Genomic DNA, 13,747 nt, shown 5'->3' with positions numbered 1-13,747 from the left:
AATACCTCAATCCCTTGAGAAAATCATTTACATTATACTAATAAAACAGATTTATCAGATTAAACCTTGGAAACATTTTACCAAGGATATTAGTGCATGCAGCTCCTTAATAGCATGTTTAAAATTATGATACATGTACCGTCTAAATGTCTCAGTCACAGTAGACATCATCAACATACACTAAAAAGTGGATATAGGTACATACAGCACATCACATCCTTTCATTCTGAAGCAAAACACACACATATGCCAACCATTTTTCGATATGCACGAATATCTGGAATATCCATTCACACAGTGATTTTGAATGTGTATTGTCTCTTTTGAAGATTTTTTCCAGGTGTTTGTGCACAGTACTAAGAATGCAGTGCTTTTCAGATCATTTGCTCTTAGAACTGTATGTGTGCTTGCTTACTTGGGATGGTTTTAGTCCATACCAGTGTGTCTGCTTATGCAGGTTCCACATTTTAAACCTGTCAACAGGTCACATTTCCCAACTTCAGTATGTCACAATCATTGAATTCTACAGTTAACAACAACAAAACAAAAAAATGTGTTCACACTAAGATATTTCTTAACAGAAATTGTTGGGCCAAACTCAGTCACAGACCTTTAATTTTAATTTCTATAGTCACATTTTCTTCAAATTAATGATTGTACAGCTTTAATGTGCAATTTGTAATCAGCTACACTAGGGAGTTTGGACACCCCTGACCAACAGCGCTATGCTAATGCACATGGTTTAAAATGTCTCAAACATTTTAAACTCAAACCAATAAAAACTGGCCATCGGTAAAGACAAAAGAAGTTTTAAACTTTCATTTAAAGTACTTGTGTTCATATAGCTTATTTAGATCACTGCCTGTTTTAATTTTGTCAGTGGGATCTTGGTATTTTGTTTAAATATATATATTTAACTATACTAAATAACTATTTATGGGAAAGTACATTTTAGAATTCTAGGTCAGAAAATGGTTTGACCTTGATGTCACCCGTATTGAGTGCTCAGGCCTTTAACTGAACAGCCCATTCTTGCCAGACGTGTTTTCCCTTTGTTGCCTGTCAACATGCCATTTAGTCGTCTTATTGGCCTGTGATGTTTTCAGTCTAGCAACTGAGAAAAGCCCAAATCAAACTTGTAAAATGTTAGCACCTCAATACCCATAGCATGACCTTTTAGACGCATTCAAGACAATCACGTAATCCCTGCTCATTGGCTTCCCTTTTTATTTAACTAAAATGTTCTTCAGTAGTAGTTACGATTATTTATTTTTCATCAAAAGTTCTCATAGAGACATGTTTGCTGTCTTTAGGATGACCTCTCTCTCTCTCATTGGATACTCTGCCCAATTGTTTTTTAGTATGAATCCCTCAGTAGTGAGTAGTAGATCTCCGACTGGAGGAAACGGGGGTAACAGTCCATTTCCAGGAGGCAGTAGATGCGCTTTTGGGCATGTGAGAGGGAAGTGTGAGAGGGGGCTTTGAGGAGCTCTATGGTCAGTTCTCTTGTCTTACTGTCCAGATTCACCTAAAAATGGAGGAAAGAAATGAGTCGCACAAAACGGCTAATAAAGAGTAGTATAATTAAAAATGATATTCTGTAGGATGTCCAAAGTGTTTTTTGCTTCTAGGCACTGGGACTGTCAAGCTCCAAAAAACCTTTTTAGATGTACATTGTCTTACAATTATAGAAAAACATTCTACAAGTCTTCTGAAATCATATGAAAGATTTGTGTGTGAAAAAGACACATTTATTTTGCTTTTATAATTGACAAGCTCCAGAAATGACAACGGAGACTAAAAATACTTTGGTAACACCTTACAATACGGGTGCACTAATATGCATTAATTCATGCTTAACTAATGCACAGATAATCGTAAATAGTAATAGAGAACTAACCCATTTATTAATGATTACTGCATCAACAACTAATGAAGTTTCTTTATGATTAATAGATTAATTAATCATTGAATTGTTTTTATTTAAATGACATAATGTATTAATTCCTTATCAACATTATATTAACTAATCATTTAAATGAACGTGTTAATTACCACAACGGGTCAAAGCCATGCATTTCAACTTGCAGTTGTCTGCTTTAATTAATCATTAGCTAATAATGTACAAAGGTGTCATTATGTTATGACTTTACTTGTTGGGGCACAGGACTATTAACTAATTGATTAAGTAATATGTAATTGTGGTTATGGGTTTTGAATTAGTTAATATCCATGTGCCCCAACAAGTAAAGTCATAACATAATGATACCTTTATAAATGGTCAAGCTCTAAAACATTTTTAATATTAAGATTAATAATTTATTTTTAAAGGGGTCATTGGTAGCCCATTTTCCACAGGTTGGTATGATTCTTTAAGGTCTTCATGTAAAGTAATGTAAAAACCTCAAGTAATTTGGTTAAAATTACTCAAATGTTTGTATAAAACCACCCTTTATTACCTCCTCAAAAACAGCTCTGTTCACAGTGACCCGTTTCAGTGCATGTCTCTTTAAATAAATAGAAAGAAATGAATATGTTACTGCTAACCCCACCCAGTGTTGGGGGGTAACGAGTTACAAAGTAACGGATTACAGTAACGATATTACTTTTTTGAGTAGCGAAGTAAAGTAAAGCATTACACAAAAAATATTGGTAACTACACTACTTTAGTAGACTATAGGAACGCGCTTTCGTGCGTTACCTGAGTCGTGTTTGCCTGTGTGTGAAGTTTTGATCTATTTAAGTGCTCCGTGCATGCGCAGCGTGTGCTTGCCTGGGCACCGTTGCCATAGAGATCGATTTGAGTGATGTAGCTCCTGGTGCGAGGAGAGGGAGACGGGGACATGGGGGTTCGGCCAGTGGCGATATTCACATTACTTTCACTTTAGATAAATATTTTCACTTTTCTACTGTCGAGTGATAATTTGGAATGAAAACAGAATGGAAGCCTACATGTTAATATGAATGCAACCTTAATGGCATGGAAATGTTTTTTGCCATTGCGAAAAATGGAAATGTTTTTTATTATTTCATTGCGCCACTTTTCTTTCATTTTTAAGGTAAACATTACCCTAGACCGTTTGACTGTTGCGCTTGCATCCTTTCCATACGGTTGCAGTATCATGCATGACACGGCTTTATAAACACAGCACTCAAGTTTAAAATAAAAAAATCTCATCTCTAGACCTGTATATCGCATTTTTAACCTGTGTGAATTGCCCTAAGCTGATTAAGAGATAAACAGCACCTTTTTATTTCAGTGCTTTTATTTAAACAGTCAGCTTGCCTCGTACATTCAGTTTACAGCATCAACAACAAGAAAAAGAGGGCAAGCTTTTAACTGAAGTATGCTTTGCATTTTAAACACTTAGCTACATTATTTTCTAGCTCTGTCCATGCAATAAATGTCCGTTCTTAAATAAGCAAGTTTTTAACTTTATCTGCAAGATATCGCATTGAATCACATTAAACAATCTCTCCCTTAAACATAAAGTGACCTTTATCTTTATATTTTTCATTGACCACTTATTTTTATTTTTTGTGTGTGCCATGAATCTCATAAAAGCTGGTTTTGTTCTCAAGAGAAGAGTTTTGTTCTCATGTTTCCCAAAGACTGTGTTTTGAAAACTTGTGTGTTGACATTTTAATTGGTTTTACATGCCATTTTGTAAACATTTATACAATAAACACTATGCTGACAACCTAAGTGATAATAGGGCTATGATGTTTGTCCACGTATCTACACTCTAAATTAAGAAGCGGGAAAGTAAAGTAATAAGTAGTGAAGTTACTTTTCAAATGCAGTAACTAGTAAAGTAATCTCATTACAATTTACAGAAGTAACTAGTAACTAATTACTTTTTGTGAGTAACTACCCCAACACTGACCCCACCCCTCTCTTCCGGGGGAATGAAGTGCTGCCTTGTACAGTGTACAACCAAGCGACAACCTCCTGCAGTCTCTCTTGAAGTCAATGAGGAGGTAATTGAAACTGCAATTCTTCAACTGGCCACTAGGGACAGGCTCCAGAAGTGAGCAGAATCTCATCGAGCCCCATATTAAAATTCCCAACTTTATTTTGGCAACGCGCTGGCAAGATGGCAACGGCCAGCTCATTTCTACGTCTATCGGAAATCCTATGGGTGACGTCACGGACACTACGTCCATATATATATATATTTTTTTACAACTGGCTGAGGGTGAAAATATGCTTATAGTGGACAGTCTGTCAGCGGTCGTGAGTGGATCATGACAAATGACAACTTGCTCAGAAAATTAAAATGGCTTAAGTGAGTGTTTAGGCTTTTTGAGGATTTAAAGGGGTGATGAATTGAGGAATCAACTTTTCCTTGAGCTTTTGATATATAAAAGGTCATGGTAATATCAAAATATCCTCTAAGTTTCAGAGCTGACAACTTCCTTGTTAGTCAAAGAAACACTTTTATAGACACCAGGCTCAGCAAACGGTCCTGCGCTTAATACGGACGTCAGTGCGCGACGAAACACCGCCTCTACAGCGCGTCTAATCCAGTAGCCCCGCCCACCAACTCATGGAGGGCTCGTGCTAGCTGGTCGACAACAATAAACATGCCGTGGAAGATTAAGATATTGCGCTATTCCTGGTCGTGGAAGAACACAGTCGCTGCACAAGCTTCCTTCGGGTCCTAATATTAGGAATGTGTGGTTTAAAACTTTATTTTTAATGAAGTTCCAGCTCACGTGGGGAAGACAGTGGTATTCACTTAATTTCACTGCGTATGGGCCAGGGCTTGCAAAGACCGACAGGCCGATGAATCTCATTATATTCGGTTCTTGTTCTGCTATTCTCTCTCAGTCTCTGTAGAGTTGACATCTAAAGGGCGGCGCGTGCACTGAATGTGTATGTGTGTGCGCGCGCGATTCGCGCTTATGTCGTCCAATCTTGCGGGCTATGTGTAATATAAAAATTAGTCCAATCAGTCGTGGCTCGGTGAGAAATAAAACATTGTGCTTGTTTGATAAAGACGTTTACGAGCCCTGTGATCGAGAGAATCATTCTGGTTGCTGCTTCTCCCTCATTCTCTCCCCTCCCTCATGTGAACTGAACTGACAGGGGAGCTTAAGCTCATTAAAAATGCAGATATTATCCAATCCTAGCCGTGGGCGTTTACTTCCAAGTCTCCAGTGCGGCACGCCCATCAAAACCCAGCGTTTTGGAGACAGCCTCAAAACCAGTGTATAAAATAGCCTATTTCTTATTAGTTATGATGTTTTTAAATGCAAAAATCGAACATCATTAGTTGACCTCAGATAACAGTATAAAAAACAAAAAAAAACAATGACACCTTTAAAAAAAGGAGTGAATTAATTTTTTATCATTGTAGAGTGGTTGTGTTCAAACACTGCAAAGACAAATTTACATGCAAACACCATATAAAAGTGATTTTTTCATTCAATGGCCCCACAACTAATATTATATCCTTTAGTTCCTTTGTTCTGGTTTCACCTGAAGACTTATTTTTTTTGGAGGAGAAGACTGAAATCTCTGCTGCATTATAATTTGCAAAAATAATGGAGTTTCAAGACCAGTTTTGAAAATCAGATTTCAAATTTGGCACACACAAAGACTTGGAATATAATGTATGAGTCATATGGACTGTTTCTATGGTACTTTTTATGTTTTTGTCAACTGTCAATTTGTAGTTCAACAGCCCTAGTCCCCATTTGTTTACATTGCATGAGAAAGAGCAGCTTGGTCATGTTGGACATTCACATATATATATGCAGTAAACAGCCAAACAGCATAATTTAAAAAGATCTACCTCTCTGGGAGCACCTGGCTGGATGTAAGTCTCAGAAATCATTTTTGCCCTCCTATGCAGGCTAAATTTGTTGGACGACTGACTGTACTGCTCACAGGCCAAGTAGAACTGCAGGTTTTCATCACTGAACTCGGATCGCAGGAACGCTTCAAAGACTGTGACTCCCACTAAAGGATTGGTGAAATGAGAGAAGAAAGAAAGAAACATGACTAACATTGGTAGAAAAAAAAAGAAAGAAGCTATTTATGTTCACAAACGGGAAGGGTAGCGGCTCAGATGACACATTCACATGCATGTTCTGCCATACACCCACACACGTCACATAGTACTTGCCACAAAAATCAGAGAAGAAAAAAGCTTTGGATGTTGATATCTTGAGGGTTTATCTCACACCACATACCTTCCTTCCCTCTGATTTTCTCAAAACCCTTGAACTGCAGGGTTGCGACACTCTGAAGTAAGAAAATAGAAGTAGGACGGGGGCAGGGTTCTGGAGTTACAACACACTGGTGTTCCAACATTTCAGCCAGTCCAGACACCAAAACACACCCACGCGACACCATTAAAAAAAAAAAAGATTGAAATGCTAAATAGAAATGCTGTATAATCCACACTAGCTTGGCCCTATGTACAGGCATAAATAAATATGGCACAAATATTGAACTTAATATACTAAAAGCTTTAAAAATTCAAGATCAAAATATTTTCTAGAAATTCCAGAAAATATTACAAGGGTTGAACGATTGAGCCAAACGCAGTCAACGCTAACAAAATGGAATACAATTTTAGTTTACTTCTCTTTTCATCATGCTGTAGAAACAATCCGAAGGATGTTACTTATTTTGGTGTCTCACAGTTAAGAAATATTGCTTTTTTGTAATATGGGAAATATGTGATTACAAGGTTGATTTATTGAATATCAATTCAACCAATTAAATATTATCGTTTCGGTATTTTCAGTAACAAGTTTATAATAGTCTTCTACAATAAACTGAACATGAATTAAGCAGACTGTCAAAATTCTGATAAACTGTATAATTTAAAATGCTACCAGTTACATATCTAATAGTTCCCTCTCCCTTTAAAGAATATGGGATTTATAATATCTATTAAGTATCTTATTAAAAATCACATGACTATTATGTATGTATGCATGTATGTATGGAGAGAATTAGTTCCCAAATTGGCCATAGTAGTGACAGAATAGTTTGAATTCCTAACTCCATGTTATCCTTGGTCCAAACAGTCTCAAATGTAACCGCAAAATGTATTATTAGATTTTATGAGGTCTGTCACGCTAATCATTTGCTTAAGGGTCAGAGCAGACATTACAAAATGGCAACAAAGTGGGTAATACAAACAAAGATGCTGTTAATCATTAAATCCTCTTAATTATAATATGAAAACAAATCACTGGAAACATGACGCCTGTGTCAAGACAAGCGTAACTGTATCCATTATTAGTACACTGTTTATGCATCACAAGCTGCACTAATAATGAAACCTTGTTTCTTACAAGTTGTATTTTGCTGTTAGGCCATGTCATTCTTACATTTGAGGTCTGTGGTGCTTTCTATGGCAAATATTATTGCCCAACCATATACAGTAAGTACTGAAAATCAACACTGTGCTACGAACATTAATTATCTGGTGTGCTAAGAAGAGGTGCGCTACTACTTTTCTAAGAGGTCTGACTAACCATGTTTACCTGGTAGACAATGAAGCAGGCACAAAAACATCCTACAGACTTTCACTCAAGCGACTTGAATCATATCATGAGTAATTGTGCCTTGACTCTCTTTTTTTTTTACAACTACTTACAAAACTTAGCTATCATCATTCTGCAAACTTTTCATAGGCAAGCACCACTCACATTTCCTTCTGAAAATATACAAATCTAGCTGGTTTAATCTGTGGAACTGCACGCTCTCAACCTCTGGGGGAAAAGCCCACTATTCTGTTATCTCGTTTCTTCACATCGTTTTATGTTGTTAGGGAATTCTCAGGAAACTCGGGCCTGAAGCTACACATGAAAGTGGTTCCTGAATGTTAAGAGGAAGCAGCTTCAAGGACGTTTCAATGATGTAATAGAGGGGTTTCACTACAGAAGCACAGAATTGTACTGAGCTAACCTACACTACCGTTCAAAAGTTGCATTTAATTTATCCGAATTACTGTATAATGTGATGGCAAAGCAGCCATTACTCCAGTCTTTAGTGTAATCATTCTATATGGTAATTTAGTGCTCAAGAAACATTTCTTATTATTATCAATGTTAAAAACAGTTGTGCTGCTTAATATATTTGAGGAAACTGATTCTTTGATGAATTGTACCTTTAAAAGAATAGCATTTATTATTATTTTTAAATGGAAATCTTTTGTAACATTGTAAATGTCACTTTTGATCAATTTAATGCATTCTTGCTTAAGAAGAAAAAAACTTTTTAAACAGCAGTGTGTTTTATAGATATAAGACAGTATATTCAGTATATTTCAAGCATGGCATGTTGGCCACAAATATTTCCAAGACCAGCATTCCAGGTCAAAGTTAGCTTTTCTTTTCCATGTGACGCTGTGATGTCTCGCAAGCGTCCTTTGACCAGCTGCTTGGCGACTCTAGAAGTTTAAAAACAAATGACTGAGCGCTCACCTCTGCTGTCCAGCAAAGCATCAAGGGACTTGGCCCAATTTTCCAACTCCTTCCTGCTGAGTCGAGCTTTGGCGTGGCCCACCTCACTCCACTGCCTGAGGAAAGGCATTCGAGAACGCCTCTCTTTAGCACTGAGAGAAACAAGACAGTGAGAGGATATGTGATAAAGATATCCAGCTAAAAATAAGAAGTGTGTAATCAATAACAGTGAGCTGGAGAGGGGTTGTTTTGCCAATGGCAGACAGAGAATAGGCCAAAAGCAAAACAGAAAGGGGAGTAAATCCACATGAGATTGTGGAAATATGTGCCTTGATTGTTTACCTGCTTATGGTCTCTCTGTGCTCTGCACTTGTCAAATTTGAATGTGAGGACTGCGGTGAACCCTTATGTGAAAAAATAAAAGATAATTGTCATAAGGATAATTGACTTGATTTGAGACTTTAAGGAAGTATCATTTAAACAAATGTTCCATGACTTAAATGTCATGAAGGCGTTACGTCATGGAAAACATTCTCATAATGCCAGATCTATCTGATGACAAAATATTCCAGACACTGAAAGTTTTTGTTCCACAGTGTCTTTTGTGATTTCTTGCCACAATATTGTAGATATCAGTGTGATTCCCTAATAAAGCACTAGAACATTCAGTTCCTCTTTCAGGGTTTGCTTCTTCTTTCAATGTTTGGACAAAGCAACATTATATCTCAAGGGGTAGAACTGATTCAAACTGAACTTAACTAATTGTGTAATACAAAAGCACTCATGACTTTTCACTTCATCACACTTGGCTTGTAAATTTGGAATAAGCTATACTGTATACTGGAGCTGAAGCCCTGCTGCTCCTAATGTATGCGAAATGTAATGTACAAAACATAAACAAGGCTCAACTATAAAGTTGTCTTGATGGCCCAAGGCCAGTGTGAGAGGTCTTTTGCCATATCGGCCCAGTGCTTACGTTGTTATATGATATTCTATGTATTTGTATTTATTATCCCAACCTGCTATATAGCTGTAATGGAAATACACTATAATGGTTACATTTCCAGGTATTTTTTCAAATTAAAAACATTAAATATTTGTTGTAAATATTTTTTAAGCAAAACAATTTTGTGCAAAATATTATGCTTTTTTTTAAATGTATTTTTGACCTAAATATTTGAAAATACACTGCAAATCACAGATTTGTAATCAGTAAGATTTTTTTAACCAAATTTTTTAACCAAACATGGAAAATTAATAACCAGAAAATTAATTATTCTAACATGGTCTGTTTTTATGGCATCTGTTTGTATATAGTTCATTGCAGTTTTTTTGCATTTATGTTCCTTATGTGATAAATTAATCATTTTAGTAATCAACGCTGTACTATAATCGACAGTTAAGGTCTTTATAATGTTACAAAAGATAAAGAAAATGTATCACAGTTGCCATAAATACCATTAAGCAGCTTTCAAAATTGATAATAATACAAAATGTTTCTTGAGCAGTAAATTAGCATATTAGACTGACTTCTGAAGGATCACATGATAGTTCAGCTTGGCCATCACAGGAATAAATGACATTTTAAAATATTATGATTTTAAATTGTATTAATATTTCATAATATTTTTGTTTTCCTATATATTTTTATCTAATAAATGCAGCCTTGTGAAGCATAATAAACTCCAAACTATTCCCAGTCTTTGTTGTTAATAAACATTCAAAATGCTATTAAAAGTGGGGGATTGATCATCTAACATTAACATTCATATAAATAGTTGTTCATATAATATTAAATATTGTTATATGAACAACTTCATAAACTAAAGTCTCCAAACTCACCTGTCCAAACAAACTTTTAAGGTGTAATTTAGCAGCTGCCAGTTTGGCCCGAGCTTGCTGTCGGTGATAATGAGTAGGTTTTGGAGAGCTGGACATATGGTTCGATTTCAGTGTGGACGACGAAGAGTGCAGGGTATCACACTTTCCCATACTCTCATAGCTGCCTTTGGCATTAGCAGCGAGTTGGCTGTCACTGTAAGCTTTAAAGCTGTCATTAAGGTTCGTAACTCTCAGTAAACCAGAGTCCTTCTCCAAGCCGACCAGATTTTCCACACTAACGCTGTGATCTCTGTTAAGCTCGCTCTTTCCAGCACTTCCTGACATTGCATCTGGGGTGCAAGGATAGGATGCTGAGGCCCCATCAGTATCGTTCTCCGAGTTGTCCGGGGTCCCATCTCTATCTCCCTGTCCCCATAAGTCCAGATCCAGCAACGCACCCACAGAACTGTACTTACGCAGCATTATGCTGGATTTTTAAAAGAAAGCAAGGAAGATAGAGACAATGCCAGAGGCCTACAGAGAGAACAACAGAATGGGCAAAAATAATTCAATTAAAAACAGATCTATCCATCTAATCTATGAAAACTTTACAAAATTCAGCTCACAGACAGACAGACAGACAGATAGATAGATAGATAGATAGATAGATAGATAGATAGATAGATAGATAGATAGATAGATAGATAGATACATACATATATATAGATAGATAGATAGATAGATAGATAGATAGATAGATAGATAGATACCAATTCTCATTAAAAATATTACATAGCCTACTGTAGTAATTATGTGCACTAATACAGCACTGTGCACTACAATTGCTTTCTTATTTTAAGCCAATAATTACAAGTATCTAATTTTCAAGAATTTAAAATTCCCAAAGTAGCAGTGTGTGTTGTTAAAAACTATTTAGTCTATTTACGCAGTAGGGTTAAAATTTAACCAAAGTTTAGCTTTACATTTGTAAACGAGTCAACTCGCGCCAAGTAAGACAGAAGCCTCATGACTACAAAAATGAAAGACACGATAAATAAAAAAATCTCCCATTATAATCAACAAATATTTGTACACAGCAAGCGCGTGAAATCGTTTATTTTAAAAGAAAAGCATAATTTGTCGAGTCGCGTCTTTAGCTATTCGTGTAAACAAACAAAACGGATCATTTACGGTTCACATTATGTCATACAAACATACCTTACGATAGAGCCGTTTCTCGTCTTTTCATGACAAGTCCATGAACATGCGTTAAATCAGAAAGATTCGGAGTCGGCCCGTCTTTCAAATGGAGTCTGGACAGAAACACACACAATTGGTCCCGATTCAAGCGAGTAAACTGAACGGAGTCCTTTTCGTGTAGCCGTCAAAATCACGTCTTTCTTATCCTCCTTTTCATTTTACTTCTGAATGGCAAAAGCAACGCCTATTTTATTTTTGTCACACCCATAGTTCAGTCTGGGCTTGCCCTCCTTACATACTTGGAAAGTTGAGTAGCAACGGTCTATGGTAAAGACACACGCGTTTATGGGTTCAAATTGTCATTAGTTGACGTCAAAATACCACAGTTACAGCCACGTCTCGTCATATACATTTAACAAACATACAGGTGGTTTCTGTAAGCTTCTAACAATGTTTGAAGAAGATATAAGATTATATATGTTTAGTTTTAGAGTAACTAATTGTACTAATTATTATTGGGCGTAATAATGTACCATGGGGTTACCATGATACAATTTTACAAAGGCATACATAAGAACAAATGGCGCATCTCCCTGAACAATATTTATATATATATATATATATATATATATATATTATAAATTGTATTATTATACTATCATATTTTACAACATTAACTTCTGAAGGCTCCGTGTTCGTGGTAAATTATGATTTAACAGGTGTTTAAAAATGACACGATTGTATATAAGAGAGCTCTCACAGGAAATGCCATAGGACAAGAATAATGCAAACTTTCCTCATTTTGACGGGATAAACTTATTATGAGTTTTATCATTTTATTTTAAACAATATGATAGAATACATGCATTAATTCAATCATTTGATTTAAGAGAACAGATACTTTATTTTATATGGGACTTTTATTTTGGCACATTGGATTTTTTCTGCATGTAAGTTTGTCCAGTAGATGGAGTGGTTACACAACGCAATGTTTTACAGTTTTTTTTTACAGTTGCTATGACAATTTTGTCAATACATTTAACAAATTTCCTGCTCTTAACGCAGTTAGCACAACATCTGTCTGTCTGTGGACTATACAAATAACACATGTTTATTGCTTTGGCACAAAATGATTTTAACACAAATTTAAAATGCTTGAACTTCTTTTACACACAAGCTCAACCAAAACCAAAACAATTGATTTTTACTTCCAAATTTACCAGTGCTTTAACACTGATTGTCAGAACAGATAGCACCATCTAAACCTAACCTTATAGGCTAAAGTCAAAGTGAACAGCTGTTCAAATTGTGAATTGACACACAACTATATCCCCTGTATTTTATTCCATTGTTACTGAGAAACAGCTGCAATGTTGTGCAAATATAAATCACAGCTGATTTTTGTCCAGGAATTGTTCAGGTGTTGATGTTCTTTCATTTACATGGCACATAAACACAGGCATGCTCAGGGAACAATATAGAGCAACACAAAGAAAGTAAAAAAATGCCTGGAGGGGAAGATCATTGGGCTGCTGGATGATGGAGAGGAAGATGAGTACCAGGACAAGAGAAAGGATTGGGACGAGGACAAGGTAGAGATTGAGGAGATGGTGGTGCTCAAAGAAGGGCCAGAATTAGGTTAATAACTGATGAAATAAGAGCTACTATCATAGACCATGTCATACCACAGGCTATCATACAGAGAGGCTGGTGAATGACGAGTAGGCTACAGCCAAATCTCAGCCGGGACACCAGTTTTCAATTTTCAAGAAACCAACAGGTAGGATATTGTTAAAGGCTTCTCCTACTGCAAAGTGTAAATACTTTTATATATATTACAGTGACTGTGCCTTAGGTCACAAATATGTAACTGTATTGTCTATCTAAAGATTCAGTATCTACCTCACTCAGGGGGCAGAGGAAAGCTCCTGAATGAAGAACGGGAACTTGCTATATAAACACGGTGATTGCTGATAATTAAATAAAACTGAAGGGCATTCTATAAGATGGTTAATTTATTTTTTGTATTGAATTTCTGAAGCAAAAGAAACAAAATTCATGCAATTTACTAAACCTAACAAAACCAAAATGTGGAGAGGCTTAAAAAGACTGATCAATCTATGATCAATACAATATATACTGTCTATTGTATAAGAGCAGACCTGACACATAAAATAATGCAATTTCTGTAATTTCATCTGATGTTAGTGTTTTTTATGACATTGTGTTATGATTGACTAAATGTTGCTGTTGGAAGAGAACGTGTTAGTGTTTTGAAAATATATTTGTTTGCAGT

At 36.0% G+C, this 13,747-nt stretch overlaps 1 protein-coding gene across 1 annotated transcript; it reads right to left on the bottom strand.

Annotated features, from left to right (window-relative positions):
* Positions 1 to 41: 41 nt before the first annotated feature.
* si:ch211-152p11.4 (regulator of G-protein signaling 18) lies at positions 42 to 11,802 on the bottom strand. The gene is made up of 6 exons (XM_067426741.1): positions 11,470 to 11,802; positions 10,273 to 10,785; positions 8,773 to 8,834; positions 8,452 to 8,582; positions 5,802 to 5,968; positions 42 to 1,528 (listed from the first exon to the last, which is right to left on the bottom strand). Exons 2-6 carry the CDS (start codon positions 10,732 to 10,734, stop codon positions 1,358 to 1,360), a joined length of 993 nt encoding a protein of 330 aa, XP_067282842.1. The 5' UTR covers positions 10,735 to 10,785; positions 11,470 to 11,802; the 3' UTR covers positions 42 to 1,357.
* Between the last annotated feature and the right edge of the window lie 1,945 nt (positions 11,803 to 13,747).

Source organism: Pseudorasbora parva, chromosome 19 (genome assembly GCF_024679245.1).
Source record: "Pseudorasbora parva isolate DD20220531a chromosome 19, ASM2467924v1, whole genome shotgun sequence".
Classification (NCBI taxonomy): domain Eukaryota; kingdom Metazoa; phylum Chordata; class Actinopteri; order Cypriniformes; family Gobionidae; genus Pseudorasbora; species Pseudorasbora parva.
This window is presented reverse-complemented; position numbering and strand designations above follow the sequence as displayed.